Raw genomic sequence first — 17,968 nt, 5'->3', positions numbered from 1 at the left:
GAGCTTATTGCCGATTATACCTCTGTAACAATTTTTTTTCATTGTAGAATGATTTAGTTTAAGCTTTCATCCCTCTTGGGATTTTGAGCTGATGGGGCCCATTAACGCACAAAAATAGAAAAGTAATTGTGTCATGATGATGCAGTCGGTTGAGACTGGATTTCTTTGGCGTGTAAAAAGGTATCGGTTCTTTTTTTGCCTCTTTCAAAATAATTAAGTGGATGTTAAAATTAAATAGCAGCAAAATCATTTCTGGTTTCCTGGCAGAATAACAATTTATTTAAATTTTGACAAAAGGAATTACATATTTGTGCTTTGTGTAGTTTAACAGCTTTGTTTATATACACTTTAATACACTGTTTTACATATATATATATAATCTCTTGTTACACATACCTAAATTTAACTATCATCACTTATGGAATATTCATAAATTTCCTTCCCCAAAACCCAGCTTTACCCATTAGATGATCTAAAGTTGTAAAAAAAACACCCATTATCTCTTTAATCGTCAAAAACATTCATTTAGAGCTGTGAAGTGTCAAAATTCAAGTCGATATGTCTCATTTAGCCAGGACCAATGTCATCTTCTGAACACTTTTATCCATCGTCTAGAAAATAGCTCAAGTGCCAGCATGGTTTTGTCTTGTTGTGATCCAGGCGAATCAAATCAAGACGGATACGAGAGGGCAATCACATACAACCTGAAGCAATTCATCTTAACCTAGTCTTTCCACTTCATCTGTCTGAGATCCTGAAGACTCACCTGAGCACAAAGTTTTTATTTTTTTTTTATTTTAAGTAGTGGCTCGGAGAAGCAGTGATGCCTCTTGACACATTTCCTCATCTTATTTTTGATAGCTCAGAGGCAGTTTTGGTTTTGAAGGGGGGAAAAAGTAACTGCTAACGTTGTCTGACTGTTTTTTACAAATTTGCATGGATGTCTTCATGTCGCAGCACTTTATAGGTCAACCAGTAGAAGATGTTGAATATGAGAAAACTCAAGGGAAAGACGGCTCTGGATATGGTGTCGATCCGTTTAGCCCGGTCCACAAAACGCTTTTGAAGTAGTTCTCTGTCGTACATGGTTACTGGAGGCGGTGGGGAGAACACTGTGGCCGCTTCCACAGCAGTGCCATCCTTGGTCTGCAGGCAGTGACCAAGTCCGTAACCTCGGAAGTAAAAACCACGACTCTCCCTCACCAGTGCCTCCTCCTGCGGAGTTAAAGAGTAAAAATGAATTCTATCAACAACAATCATCATACAGCTTTTAACATTTCCACTCGGTGGCTGATTCCTGAAACCAAAAGAGGGCCACAGAGTGAAAACATCTGCAAAATAAATGGACGCAAGGGCTGAAATCCAATGTTTGGTTTCAAAAGAGAACTGATTGATTTTGTTCAGATCAAATTAATTCAACAAGCACATTCCTTTAAAACTGGAAAATAAATCCCAAAAGACTTTCACGATACAGGAAATGTGCTACTCAATGAGTCTTCCAATGTAAGATATTCGAGCTTACAATTATTCCTACCCATGCCAATTGTTGATTCATAAAAGCTTTTAGATGGCCAGGAGACAAAATAAACAAGTAATATCAATAATAAATCTAATCAATACATAATCATTCAATTTCATTAATACATCTTACATTTGACCAGTTTGGGCACAAAAAAAATCAGGAAAGGACAGAAAAATTGGTACAAAAAGGGGATGATATGCAACAAAAGGCCATAGGTGGAAAACGAAAAACCAGACTTGCTGCAATGAGGACTTTAAGTCTTCACACATGATCCACCATTTGATCGACTTGGCACCCAATGGTATTAATATTTTAAGTTGAAGCCTGAATCTGTCCAAACTCCCAGAGTATACATGTAGAAAGCTTTAACCTTAGCTTTGTATCTTCTAATTTTAGTGTTTATTTTGGCAGTAAATCAATGCTTTGCCATCTATTATATAGGGGTGGTTCTAAATAATTTCAGACAAACCATTTCCTGTTAAATAGAAAAACAAAAAAACCCCAGAAATTTTCAAATATATTATGAACTTCTCAAACGCATAGACTTGTTTGCGTCATGTCCAGCTAGGGAGGACTTATTGGTTAAATAAAAATAAAAGAACGTAAAACATAATTTGACATGGAAAGGAAAAGAGCTTTTTCGGAGGGAAAAAAAAAGGCTAATGAGGCACCTGGAGGTTGTTTGAACCCTGACCAAATTTAAAAGTTTTTAAACATTTAAACATGGTGACGTTTCTACAAAATAAAGGGGGTATTCAGAGGTCATTCTCATCTAAGGGGACAAAAAGCAGATTTGTCATTCTGAAAGTTAATGAAATAATTCACCTCCATCTATCCTTTCCAGCCTTTTCAAATTTGCAGAATGACAGATCTTTCAAAGTGTTAAAGAAAAGGGTTCAAAATATGAATAAAGTGATGATATAACTTTGCTTTGATGAATTGTGGTGTACTTCTCCCCCTCTTACAGTGAATGAGGCATTGTTTCTGCCCTTTGAAGAGAATATTAATAGATGTTCAGCTTAAGTCTGACAGGCGTCTGACACTTGGAGAGCTTCACTTTAGATGGGGAAAGGGAAGATGTGGGATCTAAATTGAATGATTAGAAGTCGGTGTGAAGTGCCCTGAAAGCTCTGATCCTTGCATCCTACCTCTCGGTTTCTTTCTCACTGACCCTGCCAGCTTTCTGGTATAGTCTGCTGAACTCTGTCTTTTGCTGGACAGATTTGGCAGACACACCAACCTCTTCTGTCAGGCAAGTCAAGCTACTAATGTATTTGACACCGGTCTCTGCTGCACTATTACTGTCAAATTTGTCTTTAGAACACTTTCTCAAACAGTGGCCACTGCTACCTTACCTCTGCCTTTGCTTGGACCTTCACTGTTTAGCTGAACACTAAGCTGCAAACTTAATTTCCTATAAACCTAACTCGTTTCAAGGCTGCCTGTTGATGAGTGACTTCATGGCTACTGTATGTTGTCCAAATGACAAACTGCACCATACAACAGAGGAATAGGGAGTCGAAGTCCTTTCAGCACAGCTTAATTATCCCTCCTACTCTTTCTGAAATGATACAGTACATCATGTGCTAAAGTCTAATGGTGCGTTTCTCTTCAGATAATAGGTGCTCACTCTGCTCTGTGCTCTCTGCAGCAGGTCCACATTGATTTGTTTGATTAGGATCAGTTTAACCTACTCTAATCATCACATGGATGATGGAAAATAAAGTTATTGGGAATTTTTAATTTGTCTTTACTTGGTTTTTGTATGTAACAAACTGTTTTCTTGTTTGGGTGTCAATGATCAAAAACACTGGAATTTATGGGAAATATTGCTGAGAATATTGATGTCACTCTCAAACTGCATGAGTATAGTAAAAATAAATGTATGTGCAGCAGCTTGTTGTCTGAGCCAAGCATAAATACTTAAAGGGGACAAAGGTGGTCAGGTCCATTTATTTATTTTTCACTTTGCTGAATCAATTAATTTTTTTTCATACATTGAAAGAAAACAAATCGGTGGGAGGTAAAAACTAAGTAAACATTCAATCACACCCTGAAATCCAGTTTCAGAAACTACCCCATTCTCCAAAAAATGCGTGCCCATGTGACATTTGGTCATGTCGGCAAACATGGACAACAATTACGTTCAAAGAATATGTAATGTCTTGAGGTCGTGAGAGCAATGTGAATTACTGTTTTTTTTTTTTTTTTATCTTGGTGTGCTATTTTGTTATATTTGAACAGCTTTACTTTTTTTGCTTTTGGTGGTCTTGTCTGGCCATGTGACTTTGATTTAGCTCTACACAAGAATTCCTATGTATGTGTACAAATGGCAAATAAAGACTTAACTTAATGTAAAGACTTGACCCCCCCCCCCCCACCAACCAATAAGACAAAAACAGCCTTTAAGGAGAAGAGCTTATTCTTAATAGTGGAACTGTGGTTTGGGTTTGCTTCATTGCCTCAAGGAATGGGCAACTTGCTGTCTTTGGATTAATTACAAATTCTGAATTAGATCAAAGAGTGCTGGGACACAATGTCAGGCCAAATGTCTGTGAGTTATAGTTGAACTTTAAGTGGATCTGCCAACAGGATGACGATCCCCGGCACATTTGCCAAGGACTGCCTCAAAAACAAGAAACGGAGGGTAATGTAATCACCAAATCAACCCAGAATTGAATCAAATTATATAGACTGAGCCACCTAAAGAAATGTATTGATTGAAGTTAATTCAGCACGAAGGGGGAATACTTCTGATGTCACTTACCTTTTCTACTGAAAAATACTATATGTGCAGATGTTTTTGTCAGATAAATTTAAGAAAATTTTGCATTTATATTTGACTTGTAGACTATCAAAAATGTCCTTGCCTCAATATCATGAAACCCCCCCCCCAAAAAAAAAAACCCAATAATGTCCTTAGGTTGTGCTTATTTTTCTCATGATTGTGTTAGAAAGCTAACAATCTTCTCATCATACTCTGTGAGACAGTGAATAGGCTTTTACCAAGTTGTTTTTATTTTTAATCAACTGTGTGTCTGATTTAAAAGAAATTGGCAGTATTACATTGTTTTTGTAAATGTTAATATTTTGTTTAGGTTTTCCTGAAAAGCAAGATTGAAACTTTGACATGGAAAAAACAAGAGGAGGAAAGGTGTGCTGAATTTCAATAAACTTTTTAAACAGGGTAAACACTGGGGAAGCAAAAAGTGGGAAATAATTCCAAGTTGGTAATAATAATGGTATAGAGGAACAGAAGGTCAGATGCAGAGGGCTATAGAGACAGGGTGAGATCAGCACAATGTGTATTTGGTTGTGGTAGAAGGGCCAGGATAAATTCATGTTTGAGGTGAAAGTTTCACAACACAATCAATTCCAGAGGCTGGAGGCATGAACAAAAATTGGGTTGGAAGGTCAGGGTTGACACAGGGTTTTTTTTTTTTTTCTTTTACCCTTGCACAGGTGCTGCAGTGCTGACTCAGATTCCTGTAGGCTGAGCTGTTACCAGGGATGTCACTGGCTTTCTGCAACGACTCAACACTCCCAACCCGACTCCCAATCTCCTCCAATGGAAAGGAAGGTAGAAACAACAGTTACTGCTCTTTATTCCATCTTTAATTGAAAGACAGTTTGGCTGCTCTGAAGGAAATCATTAGTGTTGAATTTGTAAGTTGTTTTGGAGTTTTCACAGAGACAAAATACCTGTTTACAGAAATGTAGTGAAAATATATGCAAGCTTCAGATCAAAACAGCAGATGATCTCAGAGGCTCTAAGTTAAATGATAGGAAATTATTAGATAATTTATCTATTATAAAACTGACAAATTATCAAACTGTCTTTGAAGAAAGAAGGAATTCTCAGTCAGTTCAGTTTTTATTTCTGTTAAGACCATAAATAGAAGTACAGATCAGTCTATTTTTATAGTTTCGAAGGCTATGTGGAATAGTAGCTGTTTGAAATTTCTAATGTGCCAAACACAAGGTTAGACAGTGGCAATGATTAAGCTCGAGTATGTTTCGGTTTTGTACACTCCATCAGATTCACAACCTCTCTCCAGTAAAGCACATCAAGTCGAGTATCAATACCTCTCAGATTTACAACCTCAGACATTTTGATGGGCGTAATTGTGTAACTGGTGCGGACAGGGGGAAGTCTTTTCCCCTGAAAGACCATAAGTTTCTTTCCTCTGTGTTGATGCAGGAGTAAATTTGGCCAGTAAATTTGCTGGACTCTTATGCATTTACAGGGAACTTGGCTGCAAGTCTGGGAGGCTGCCCAGCCTCTGAGCACTTTAGTGGGATTTTCAAGATGTCTTCTCTGTAGCTCTAAAGGGGAAAACTTCTTTGTCTTTCACCTCTCTTCAAATGGTTGTTTAGGGAATAGATCCTGTTCAGGAGGCGCGTGGTTGAGTGAAATGCAACACAATACCAAGCTCAAGCACAAAGACTTTTAAGATGGTTTAAGTTGGAACTCGTAATTTAATATCAACAGCTACAAACTTTATTGAGTAGAAAACAGTTATGCATTATGGAAAAATTACTTTTTTTCTGTGACAGAACATATATTTTGGCGTCTGTTTTCTTTTTTCTGACTTTTTGAGTCAGAAAAGCCTTGAGCCTTCCTCTGTATCTCCTCCTAACTTCAGCTTCAGATGATGCTGCACTAAATAACAGTCAAATATAAAGTTTCACTTTGGTGTGTATGGTCTGAGCTCTCAGGCTATATACTTTATGTCCTCTCATACTGTAACAACACAAGTTACAAGAGGCAGATCAGTGTTAGGTGGTGTGTTTATTTCCTGAATAACTCTTAGGTCATGCAACTGTTGGTCTTGTCTCATTTTGCTCGCATTACTTGGTGGTTGGCAACATGCACAATGCTCTTGATTAAATGTTGCAGAGGGTATTATAAGTGAGACCGCACCCTTACGTCAACTAATTGGGAATCAATGAAAGACATTTCCGTCCTTCAAACATGTATAGCAACAGTAATAAGACATCTTATTTAGCATAGAGATCAGAAGAAAATGAGAATGAGCCTGACTCTATACATTATTGCTCTATACATCATTGTGAGGGTTGAACAGATTATGCAACTGTTTACCGCATCCAGTCATTAAATGGTCTGACATACTGTATAGCCCCACTGTAAAAGTATCAACTGGTGTAGAGCTGAGGGATCCCAGTGCCATGATGCTGGTGGCTGCTGGAAAGGCTTTGCTCCTTGTCAGATGCAGTGACAAAGATAAAGGATCACAATACTCCTCACAGGTCAGTGCTCAGCATGGAAATGAGCTGAACTGAAATTAGCAGATCTTCCTCATGCAATATGACAGCCAGCTGTAGCATGCCGTTGTCAGCTCCTGAATATATAGAGTGCCACAATGACAAGAGGCATAAGTCAAGGCTACAGAAGCTGCCAAGGACTTGTGTTGTCTATATCGGGTGTGTGTACCTCATGCCTACTTTCTTGGAATCTGCTACCATGTGAGATGATGTCCATGTGCATGTTATTTTCTGGAAGCAGGCTTTAGCTATTGTAGTGTGTGCACAGTTTGCACTTACTATTCTCTGCTGCCGCTGCTTTTTCCTCAGCCTGATAAACTCCTTGTGTTGCCTTGAGACAAAGTTAACTGCTGCATACTCCAACAAGGCAGCGAACACAAAAAGAAGACACACTGCCATCCAAATGTCAATGGCCTTCACATAGGACACCTGTGAAAAGACAAGGTCACAGAGTAATCCATAGCTAATCAATAAGACTGATGTATAATTTGTAGGTCATTAATAATCCCACTGTTTCTCAGCTCTGGCTTTTACTGACACACAACTTTGAGGTGACCTAGAATTGGAATGAATCAGTGGGTTGTGGGCAGTTGACACATAGCTATAAGACAGATCACGGCCAAGTCTTGGTGTAGCCCAACTGTGTCATTCACGATAAAATGTGTCACAGCACATCAGCAATGCTCATTGAGCAGGCAATGCATGGAGACTTCACCCAATTGAGCAGCAGTTTGCTGACTGCTACAGATACAAACACCGAGAGAAAAAAGCAAAACAAACAGGATATGAAACATCCATCATGCTCTCCATAACTTGCGTCTAGCCTTTTCCTGAATCAAGATCTGCCTCATGGAAAAAAAAATAAAAAATAGCACGTTGTGACTTAATGCTTCCCATTTGTAGAATGTTGTCCCAATCCAAATATTCCTCCAAATAACTCCTATACCAGCTTTGGAAGGCACACACAAAATGCTTTTAACATTGACTGTACATAAGAGATTGAATATCTGCCACTGTTTGACGGTCTGGTTGGTCTTGACTAGAAATACCATCACCTTTTCTTTTGGTGCTGTTATTTTCAAATCATGAATAATTTTATGCAGGAAGTGTCAAAGCAAAATGTCAAAAAAGTCTAAAGTTTGAAGCGCATGATGATGTTGAGTTTGTATTTTTTAATTTATTCAATGACCTTTTTGTTGATGGTATCATATAATGCTATAATGCCCTCACACATATTTGGTTACAACAGACTACATTATTACTACTACAAAATAACAAAAATATATTAAGAGGCTTTGACTTTACTCTTTATCTCTGGGTTATGCCTGATCAGTTTGCATCTGCTTTCACACGAACACCATCTGTCCCTTAGCACAGGCAGTCGCACATATTGACCGCCAGTGTGCAGACTAACCTTTGGCAGTGACGCTCTTGACCCAGAGCTCTGTGTGGTCATTGTTAGCACGGTGGTGATACCCAGACCGACTCTGGCTGGTGCAGCATCCATATTTATCCAGAAAGAGACCCAGGAGAGGATAACGATGAGGAGGGAAGGGATGTACATCTGGATCAAGTAATAACCCATCTGCCGTTCCAGGTGGAACTTTACCTCAATACAGGTGAATTTACCTGCAGGCACATGACATGGGATATTCAAGTGTCTGTGCCTGATGGAATACATTTTAAATGCATAAAAGAAGAAACGGGCTGTGCTTGAAAATACATTTAGGGAAAAGGCAATTGGACTTCATATAATCCTAATCATGCAGCAAGGTTGAAATAAAGTAGAACAAAGAATATAATGTAGAATTCTGGTACTTATTGGGTCATTGGTTTCTCAACAGTCTAACTGGATTGTATAATTGACCTGTGTTATAGTGCTTAGTGCAGTTGCCCAAATCCTTTTCTTCTTTCAGCACAAACTGGGGGAGGGTAAGATCCTCAGCCACTTGAACAGGGTTGTCAGACAGCCATTCAAATATCAAGTCATTCATGGTGTAACCAACTGTAAAAAGAAAAGAGGACAGAGAAGATATTATAACAAGAGAGAAATGTTAAGTAATGAGCCTTTTACTTATATCCTTTTTACACCAAATATGTGTGCATTTCTGGATGGTTTCACCCAGAAAAACATCACTGACCATTGTCAGATGGAATGTGGTTACCCTCATTGTGTTGGTACTATGCATTCCAGTAATTGTTGCCAGAGACAACGGTGTAGACTACTACACACTAGAACAGAAATTGAAAGCACTATCTTAGAGGCTATGTTGGACCACAATTTCTGATAAGCCCGACTTCAGGAGAAATCTTGACTGGACTTGGGGAATTAGTCCTACCATGCAGGATGAGTCAACAGCTGCTGAGCAGACACCAAAATGGATCCATCCCATCCCCTTTAGTTTGTGGACTGGTTGACAGTGAAAATTAGCGTGTGCACCAGGGTATCATGTTTACATAGAAAGTGATCAGAGTTGGAGCTCATAGACATGCGCTTGTACTGAAGAGTAATTAAACATGACTGAACACAAGGGGGTGTTTAGGGTTTTTGTCAAGCATAAAAGGATATGTCTTTACTCTCCTCACATAGAGGAGACAAAAGAAACTTCAAGTTTTTTTAGCAAGGTTACAAAGGTGGACCACCAAGTGCTGCTAAAACAGCTTCTCAGGAATGATCTGTGGGAGGGGTGAGCACTATTTTTCCAAAATTTATTCCTTCATTCTGTGTTTGGTAAGGGTTGTGAAGAGAATTATGTAACACTGGTCCAAAATAACACGTGTTAAACAGAGTTTATATCTTATAACTGTGAAGGCAATAGCATAAGGATTTACATCATTACTTCATACTCATCAGACCATTCAGTGACCCCTCTTGCCCTATGGACTACACCCGTGAGCATAGAAATGTTTCATTATAGATTAAAGGTGATCACTCGGAGCACTTGATTTGCAGTGACCCCTACCTTACGAGGGACTAGTGGACCTAAACCAACCCAGCAAACTGCACCTCGGAGGAGGATATAATTGAGCCACCAGATCCCCTCTCTGTAGGGTTAAAGGGTTCAGGTCTTTAATATTCTCTCACCTCTATTTTCTGCATCTGATATGACTTGTTATGATCTGGTGCCATGAAATTAAAACTGAATTTATTGTTGAGGAAGAAGAAAAATTGAGTAATTTTAATGTTAAATGAAAGCAAAGGTTTGATAAATGTTTTGCATTTTAAGTATTAGAAACGCATCAGATCCTGAAATTCCGTATCACTACTGAATTTGCATGCATCATATATATATATATATATTTTCACCTATGACATGAGAATGACTCATTCAATTGAATGTTAATGTTCAATATTTACTATGATAAAGTCTCTACTGTATATGTCAAAGAACGGGATAACCAACTGCAGTAGCTTTTAAATATTCCTGTAATCACCATCTTCTTCCTCTTGCCCCTCATTAACGTTACTTTTTACCAAGATCTTGTATAAAATCTGCCCATGAGAAAACATCCTTAAATCTCAGCTAATGAGACTCTGAGAAGAAACTCAAACTTGGAGGACTGTAGTGGTGTAATGGCCCTCTGCTCATCTTAGCAGCTACTTTTTACCACCCTGTTTTTCACAGTAAAGCTCCAGAACATGATTGATGTTGTATGTGTTCACATACACTGAGCTGATGAGTGTTTGTACTTAACAGGTGCACCTGCAAGAATACAAACTGTATAATAATGGAATACATCTATAAATAATGCATTTTTGAGGCTAGCTGAAAGTATAACGTTGAGTAGCACTTAGATATGACCTGTCAGCATATGCATATATTTTACATGTAGATTTGTATGGTCTTTTTGAGTTTTTTTTGCGGGGTGTACTTCTAACAGCTGCTTGATTATTAGTATATTGAAAATGCACACTGCATGCAACAACAATGAGGAGTTCTTCAAAGATCTGAATAATACCGATGTCTCATGAGACCCTGTAGGGCCTGAGTTACAAATACATAAATTATTCAAAATGTTACTCCCAATGTTGTATCACCAGTCTGAAAAACATCTCCACTAAAACACATTTATCCTGTTCTTGGGGAGAATTCACTGTCATTTGCACATCCTCCTAATACGAACAAGGGGAATATCACTGTGTTATTAAGCTAGTGAAATAGTCATCTTTTTGTCTGCCAATTATAGTTGACAGACATCAAAACATAATTGACATAGTGTTCATTATCAATGAAAAGAAAATTCATGAGCCAGAATGGTGGAGTAATGACCATTCATCACATGCCATCTCTTTTCTCATCTTTAAAAGTCGTTCATCTAATAAAAGCTCAATGCAGCTGCGGTTATGTTTCACATTTACCATCTTGGTCTTGCGTTTCACTTATCATATAAGTTAAATAGTAGATTTGAGGTCACTCCTCACTATTGGCTCAAGGCAAAGCAAAGTGTTATAAGCTGCACATATTGGGCTTTGATGTATCAGAAAAAGCAGAGTCCTATGGTTGGCTCTATTTATACATCTATATATGCCCATGGCATGAAAGGCCATAAAAGAAGATTGGCCTTGGCTTACTCAAACCTCAAAGATAACCTATCTTTTTTTTTTTTTTTTTTTTTTTTTTTTTCAATCATACTTGTCTCTTACTCCTTTTCATGTAGAGCAGATGGTGTTGCCAGCTCCAAAAGTGACAATAAAACCTATAATGTCTTCTTAACATTAAGCTTTAGCCAAGGTGATCACACCCTTGGGTGTTATACTAGCACCTGTCAACACAAGGCCAAGTATCCTCACTAGGCTTTTAATCAGAAATGATTATATCTCCTCTAATGGCGGTGCGATGTGATAGTTACTCTGACATACACACATATTTTAGACGCACATCAGATCACCGACTTTATCCTTTCCTAACACACTGAAAGGGCAAAATGTTTGAGATTTTTTTCATGTCATTGTTTTTATTTTTTATGATTGCCCTTGTTAACTTTCAGAAATGAATACTGCTTCTTCTTGGACAAGCAGAGGACTCCTTGTATGAACATCTCTATAACTTGAATTAGTCTTTCTTTCTGAAACTTCAATCTAAATTGAATCGGATAAAGATATAAGTAGAAATATCAGCACTGAGCTTCAGTTACTTTCTGCGGAAAATACTCCTCTAAAAACGACTTTGATACAACTTCTCTGCTTGTTTCCCCAATCTGCTAAACTTGAATAACTTCGTCCCTCTGATGGGGAAAGGGGTCACCTCTAGGTACAGGGGTTGGGTCACATATAATAAAAGGGACACTGAATTAAAGTTTTATTATTTATATCCTGGAAATTGGTTTCATGAGGGCAGATGCTATCTCTGCTAAAGGCAAGGAAAAGCTGAAAGGGCAGGATATTATTCCTACCCTAAGTTATCAGCGCAGTGACATTTTAAAAGGTTTTAAGTGTCTGTACATATTTCATATTTCATTCCCTATTTTTGGTAAATGTTTCAAACAGTTGAAAGCAAAAACACTTTACCATCATTAAAGCGGCAGTCAGCAACTTTTTTTTAGTCATATTAGCTTGAACTGTCATGGGATTCTGGAAGTAGAATATTAAATAGGCTGTTTAGTAAAAATAACGAAATCTGTAGCTCCCTCTGAAGCCTGTAATCATGCTTGCAAAAACCGAGCGCTCCCGGCTGTTTTTAACCAATCACGTTAGGGTGGAGGAATCCTACCTGTCAATCACAGCTTGTGCACACGCTGCTGAGCGTGAGTCTGCCCCAGCTTGTGTGCGCTCACACTGATGTGAACTCACGTGCACAACCTCGTCCACAGAGGGGGAGGGGTTTGGGGGGCGATTCGGAGCTTGTCAGAGGTTGGGGGAGGGACCTGAAAGTTGTATCAGTTTGAATTTTCCAACTTTAGACTCGGAATTTTGAAAACTTGCCGACTGCAGCTTTAAGCTTTTTTTTTTTTTTTTTTTTTTTTTTTTTTTTTAATACTGCTACCAGAACGGTCAAGATTTTCATTCTCGCATTGATGATGTAGAATATGTTACCACTCCTAATTCCTTAATACTTTCTGCTTCCTCTGTGTTAGTACTGTAATGCACTGTGTACTATTTAGTGTTTTGTTTTTTTTCTGTAATGTGTTGAGTGTATCCAAGATGCTCTCAGCCTTGAAAAAATAGCAGTATTGAATACCCTGGAAATGACAACAGGTTGGCTGTCAGTAGCAGTATTGGCTGTAACTAGCTGGCTGATAAAGCAAACAATAGCTTTATGGGTTGAATGAAAATTAGATTAATGGTAGATTTGAATGTTTTCAGACATGTGGATTTACAGAGCATGCACATTAATGTATTTCTGGAGCTGCTGGAGACTGATATTTTGTACTTGTGGCTTTGCTGCAAGCAAGAAAGCTTGAAGACCTTCTTTTACTGTTGCTAAGTTACGCCTCGCCTTCCAGGGGTAGATTCTTCAGCACCATGATACATAGACGCAAAAGCCTGAACAATCATATTTTAACTATTAATAACAACCACAAAGAGATTGAATGATATAGATAAACTGAAAACAAACAAACTTACAGGTCTGAGAGTTGATGTTTCTTGGAATACAACAATATTAGACACTTTGCAAGGCAGGCAAAAGGTCAAAAATATGAACCAAAGGGAGATGAAAAAAAAAGAAGTGTGAGAATAAAGGAGGAAGAAGAAATGAAAACTCACAGCTTTCAAGCTGCATGGTACAGGTCTGAATGTCCATTGGGAAATTCTTCAAGTCCATAGGGCAGGACAGGGTTAGAGTCAGCCTGAGACAGAAAACAGATTGGAAGAAAGAATAGGAGCCACGAAAGAAGACACCAAAAATGAGGAGATATGATAGGTTAAGAGATTGAAGGAACAGTGAAATAAATCAGTGACGAGTTGATTTGTTTAGCCATTTATAGGAAATGAACCTCAAATGGTTTAGTTTATTTGAGTTGAGGAAAACAAAACTAAATCAATTATTTTAAACGGCCAGCGATTGGGAAAACGTCTTATGTAACTCTGCCATTTGATCACTCTTCGAACAACGGTAACGGGAAAGCAATTGTTGTAGACATCCTGCCTTTATTTGTTGCTGTGTTGATGCATTAAGCCTTCAAGGATTCTTAGACAAGAGACAGAGAGAGCTATTCAGGAATCTGTCTGGAGGAAAGAGCGTAATTACCTGCTGTAATGCAATGCCCAAAGGCGAGACGAGAGCCACCAGCATTATACACACAGGCACCCATTTGATAATGTGCTATGATGACACAACATCATCCACCAGCCAAAGAAAAAACTACAACACACCCGAGTGATTTACTCTTCTGTCACAAATTTGGGGCAAACGAAGATATTTGATCCATAATAACCAAGCATAGTTGGTGAGCAAATTAAAATTTTAATTAAATGGAGGTGAATGTGTATTGACAATACAATTTGTCAGATAACTGTTTATTAATCCTCCCAAAGATGTATTCATTCTAATAAACCAAATTTTAGAAATGTCGTGATATTTACAATTACCACATAGGTAAGTTTATCATAATGAAATATTATTATGAAAACTTGAACCAACAACTTTGTAAGACACTTTCTGCTTGACTTATCAGTGCATTTTTTTTCCAAGGCTCCCATCCTATTAATATTTTGGAGGCCTGAGTGGAGAGGTCCCTGAATATTAAGTTAACTACTGAAATTGCACTGAAGGGGTCAAGCAAGAGTGAGATTTGTTTGCTATTTGCCTATTTGGACAACACTGAGTGGCAATCATTGCTTGAGCTATTTTCCACAATTTACTGTGCAGAAACGCACTTAAAATAGATCCTTCAAAATATGTGCAGATAATGCACATTTGTAACATGTTAATGATATGAATTTAAATGCCAATGTTCTAAAATGACCCTTTTTGATAAATCAGTTAGACCATAATGTTACCCTGTAAAGACACACAAATGAATGTCCATCCTTAGCACCAAATTGGTGAATTATGGAATATTTACTTAAGTTTCTTCATTGCAGCTGCAGTGCGATTGAACCTCGTTATGTCATTCCCCAAAAGTTTACAACCCAGCACCCAGTAAAGTTTTTGAAAGACTATCTTTACTTACCTGATGCTGTAAAGAACGCTTCCATCTAGGAAAATCCGAAGCAACTTGTTATCAGTGGTGACCTCATGGAAATTGGCTCCTTTCTCGTTTGCAAAGAATAAATCAGGTTTCCAGATAGAGTCCAGCATGGAGGGATCCAGATCTAGGGAGTCGTCTGGGTATTCTTTATAAGCCAGACGAGGGTCATTCCATTTTTGCCGTAGAAATACGTTAAGCCTGTAGTCCTGCGGAAGAACTCAGGATAGTTAATGGAAAATATATCATCAGTTGAGGTTAGAGGGAGGGCTTAAAAATGGATTTCTTTCTACAATTCTGGTTTTAAGAGCAATGAAAGATAAAGTATGATTAAAGAGTTGATGTCTTTGGTTGGAATATCACTGTTGTAGTGAGTATACACAGTATCCCTTCATGATAAGAAAAATGAACTGGGATGAAGGCAGATAGTGGCCAATTTAATTTCTGTTGTGATAATGTGGCTGAGCAGCATTATGTTCACAGTAAAGGCCAGTCTACACTGGAGTCACTATAAGAGTTACAAGATAATCCCTTTTTGCAAACAAAGGCCAAAAGTTGTGGAAAATATACACGTCAGTTATGCTTTGCTTCACCGTATTCCTCAGATTTAACAAAGTGTCTGAAAGGTCTACTGTTTGTTCAAACTTGCTGCTGCTGTGCAGTTGTTTTGCAATAAAAAACAATTCAGGGTACTGATCAATCCTGCCTGCATATAACATATGAGTAATTACATAAACATTCTAATCTTTACCGTGAAATCACAATTCATATTTAGGCATTGTATACTGCTGTTTTCTCTCAAGTTTATCAGAATAAAAACACATGCTTTATAAGCACATACAATGTCATCGTTGGTGTTATTTGCTGAAGCAACCTGGCTGGAAGACCGACCCTCTGAAACTCCCCAGATACCCTTAAACACTGCACTGCTGTACAGAGCTGACCCAGCAGCAAAAACACCCCCCACCTTACCCTTTTCATTCATTTTCTCAATTTTTCATTTTAATTGCAGAGTGGACAGTTCATTATCAGCATGTCAGTGACCCACTGGTCTCTGAAGGTTGCACTGTTATGCTCTAGGAAACAGAACTGACGGAATAGCTTTAGCACCATGAGGATTAATAAAGAAGATAGTGGAGATGATCTTTTTAGAAATCAAGATGGATCATGGAGAGATGGATGCAACTAAAATGTTACAAACCATAATCTACGATAATGTCCAAAAACTTAGGTATGTTAATAAAACTGTTTAATGTCATTAAGGTTTGTGCGCTTGTTTTTAAGAAAAAACATTGGAATATATACTATTTGCAACTTCTGAAATCCTTAGTTTCCTTACCATAGTGGTTTCTGTGATTGACCCGAAGCTGTTGATGAAAATATTGCAGGTGACATTCACAGGAGGACCTGAGGGAAGAAACAACACACTGAATATATACATTGTTCCCCTAAAATGGGATTTATGAGATTACACTGGCGTTCACATTAAAAATACCTATTATATTGCACATCTCCTGAGGCTTCTGAAAAATGTCAGTGTCTTCATTACTTTTCATCCCTGTGTGCAATCATTGTGACTGGGAATATTACAGCAGATCATGTCATGCTCCAGCTCTGATTCTGAGGAGCCTGGTACGTGCAGGCGGATACAGTATCTGTTCTTCTCAGCCCTGTAACTTATAGTGCAGTGACAGGTGAAATGTTTTATGAGAAATTCTAAGGGAACAGGAAATGTTGGGATTGTTAAAATTTGGCAACAAGGAAGGTAATACTTGTGCTGGCCCACATTTTGTGTCTGAGACCATTATTAGTATTCAACTCTGTGTTGACTCCTGTATATATCCTGTATACCCAGGTGCCACCTTTAAAAAAAATTCTAGCGGTCAGAATCTGTCTCACACAGAAAATCGGCCTTTTGTTTGGTAGATGTATGAAAGGCCGAATGGGGACATAGACCTGGACCCGATTCCTTAATGTCCAGAGCCGATGTGTGAAGACATCATAAAAGAAATAAATTGCATTTCTTACCTAAACTCTGAGATTTTCAATCAGTGAGACACTTGTTTCAAGGGTGATGGTAGGAAGTTCACGGGGGGCATGACAAGACATGCAAGTATCGTATACTGTTGTCTTGATTATTAGTAGCCAAAACTTTGGAAATAGTCCCCAAGTCATAGGGAGACTAGATCCAAACCTGTATTATTATTTGCCAGATAAGCATTACTGTTGATGGGCAACCTTCGGAACCAGAAAATCACCTCCTGTACTGCAGAACTCGGAGCATTAACATCCATCCATTTTCTATACCCGCTTAATCCAACTGTCAGGTCGCGGGGGGCTGGAGCCTATCCCAGTGGTCAATGGGCGAGAGGCAGGGTACATCCTGGACAGGTTGCCAGTCCATCACAGGGCCACACAGAGACAAATGAGACGCACAACCACCCACGCTCACACTCACTCCTAGGGACAATTTAGAGCTACCAACGAACCTAACATGCATGTTTTTGGGTGGAGGGAGGAAGCCGGAGTACCTGGAGAGAACCCACGCATACACGGGGAGAACATGCAAACTTGACACAGAAAGACTCCAGACAGAAATCGAACTTGGAACCCCCTTGCTGCAAGGCGACGGTGTTAACCACCGTGCAGCCCCAGCATTAACTTCTCTTAAATCAAAACAAGAAAAAAGCAATTAAAGCAATTACAGACACCTGCAAATAGTAAATTTTAAAATGCCACAATATCCATATTTTATGCATAACTGTCTAAGGGGCTCCATGAAATTAGATTTTGAATATCCTTACTTAGATTTTACCACATGCAGGGTTCAGGATGAAAATTCTTCTCCCTAATGATTAAAGTTCTGTAAAGCATATGCAGAAAATCTTCCCTGATGTGTTTCTTGTGACTTGGCTCTGCATAAGCTGTCACTGCACTGGAAAATTATAGTTATTAGGACTTTTTTTTTTTTTTTTTTTTTTTTTTTTTGGTATACATATAAATGTAAACGGGTAATTGGTAAACTTTTTA

General features: G+C 38.4%; 1 protein-coding gene across 1 annotated transcript in view; it reads right to left on the bottom strand.

The window, feature by feature from the left end:
- Positions 1–345: 345 nt before the first annotated feature.
- Positions 346–17,968, bottom strand: part of glra4a (glycine receptor, alpha 4a) — a 62,588-nt gene continuing 44,965 nt past the window's right edge. Inside the window, exons 3-9 of the mRNA XM_075480710.1 lie at positions 16,278–16,345; positions 14,924–15,147; positions 13,515–13,597; positions 8,676–8,813; positions 8,223–8,437; positions 7,088–7,237; positions 346–1,215 (exon numbers count right to left, since the gene is read on the bottom strand). Coding sequence (XP_075336825.1) covers positions 925–1,215; positions 7,088–7,237; positions 8,223–8,437; positions 8,676–8,813; positions 13,515–13,597; positions 14,924–15,147; positions 16,278–16,345 — 1,169 coding nt within the window. The 3' untranslated portion in view covers positions 346–924. The remainder of the gene's footprint in view (positions 1,216–7,087; positions 7,238–8,222; positions 8,438–8,675; positions 8,814–13,514; positions 13,598–14,923; positions 15,148–16,277; positions 16,346–17,968) is intronic.

Source organism: Odontesthes bonariensis, chromosome 13 (assembly GCF_027942865.1).
Source record: "Odontesthes bonariensis isolate fOdoBon6 chromosome 13, fOdoBon6.hap1, whole genome shotgun sequence".
NCBI classification, from domain to species: domain Eukaryota; kingdom Metazoa; phylum Chordata; class Actinopteri; order Atheriniformes; family Atherinopsidae; genus Odontesthes; species Odontesthes bonariensis.
The sequence above is the reverse complement of the archived record's forward strand: the minus strand, read 5'-3'. Positions and strand labels throughout refer to the sequence as shown.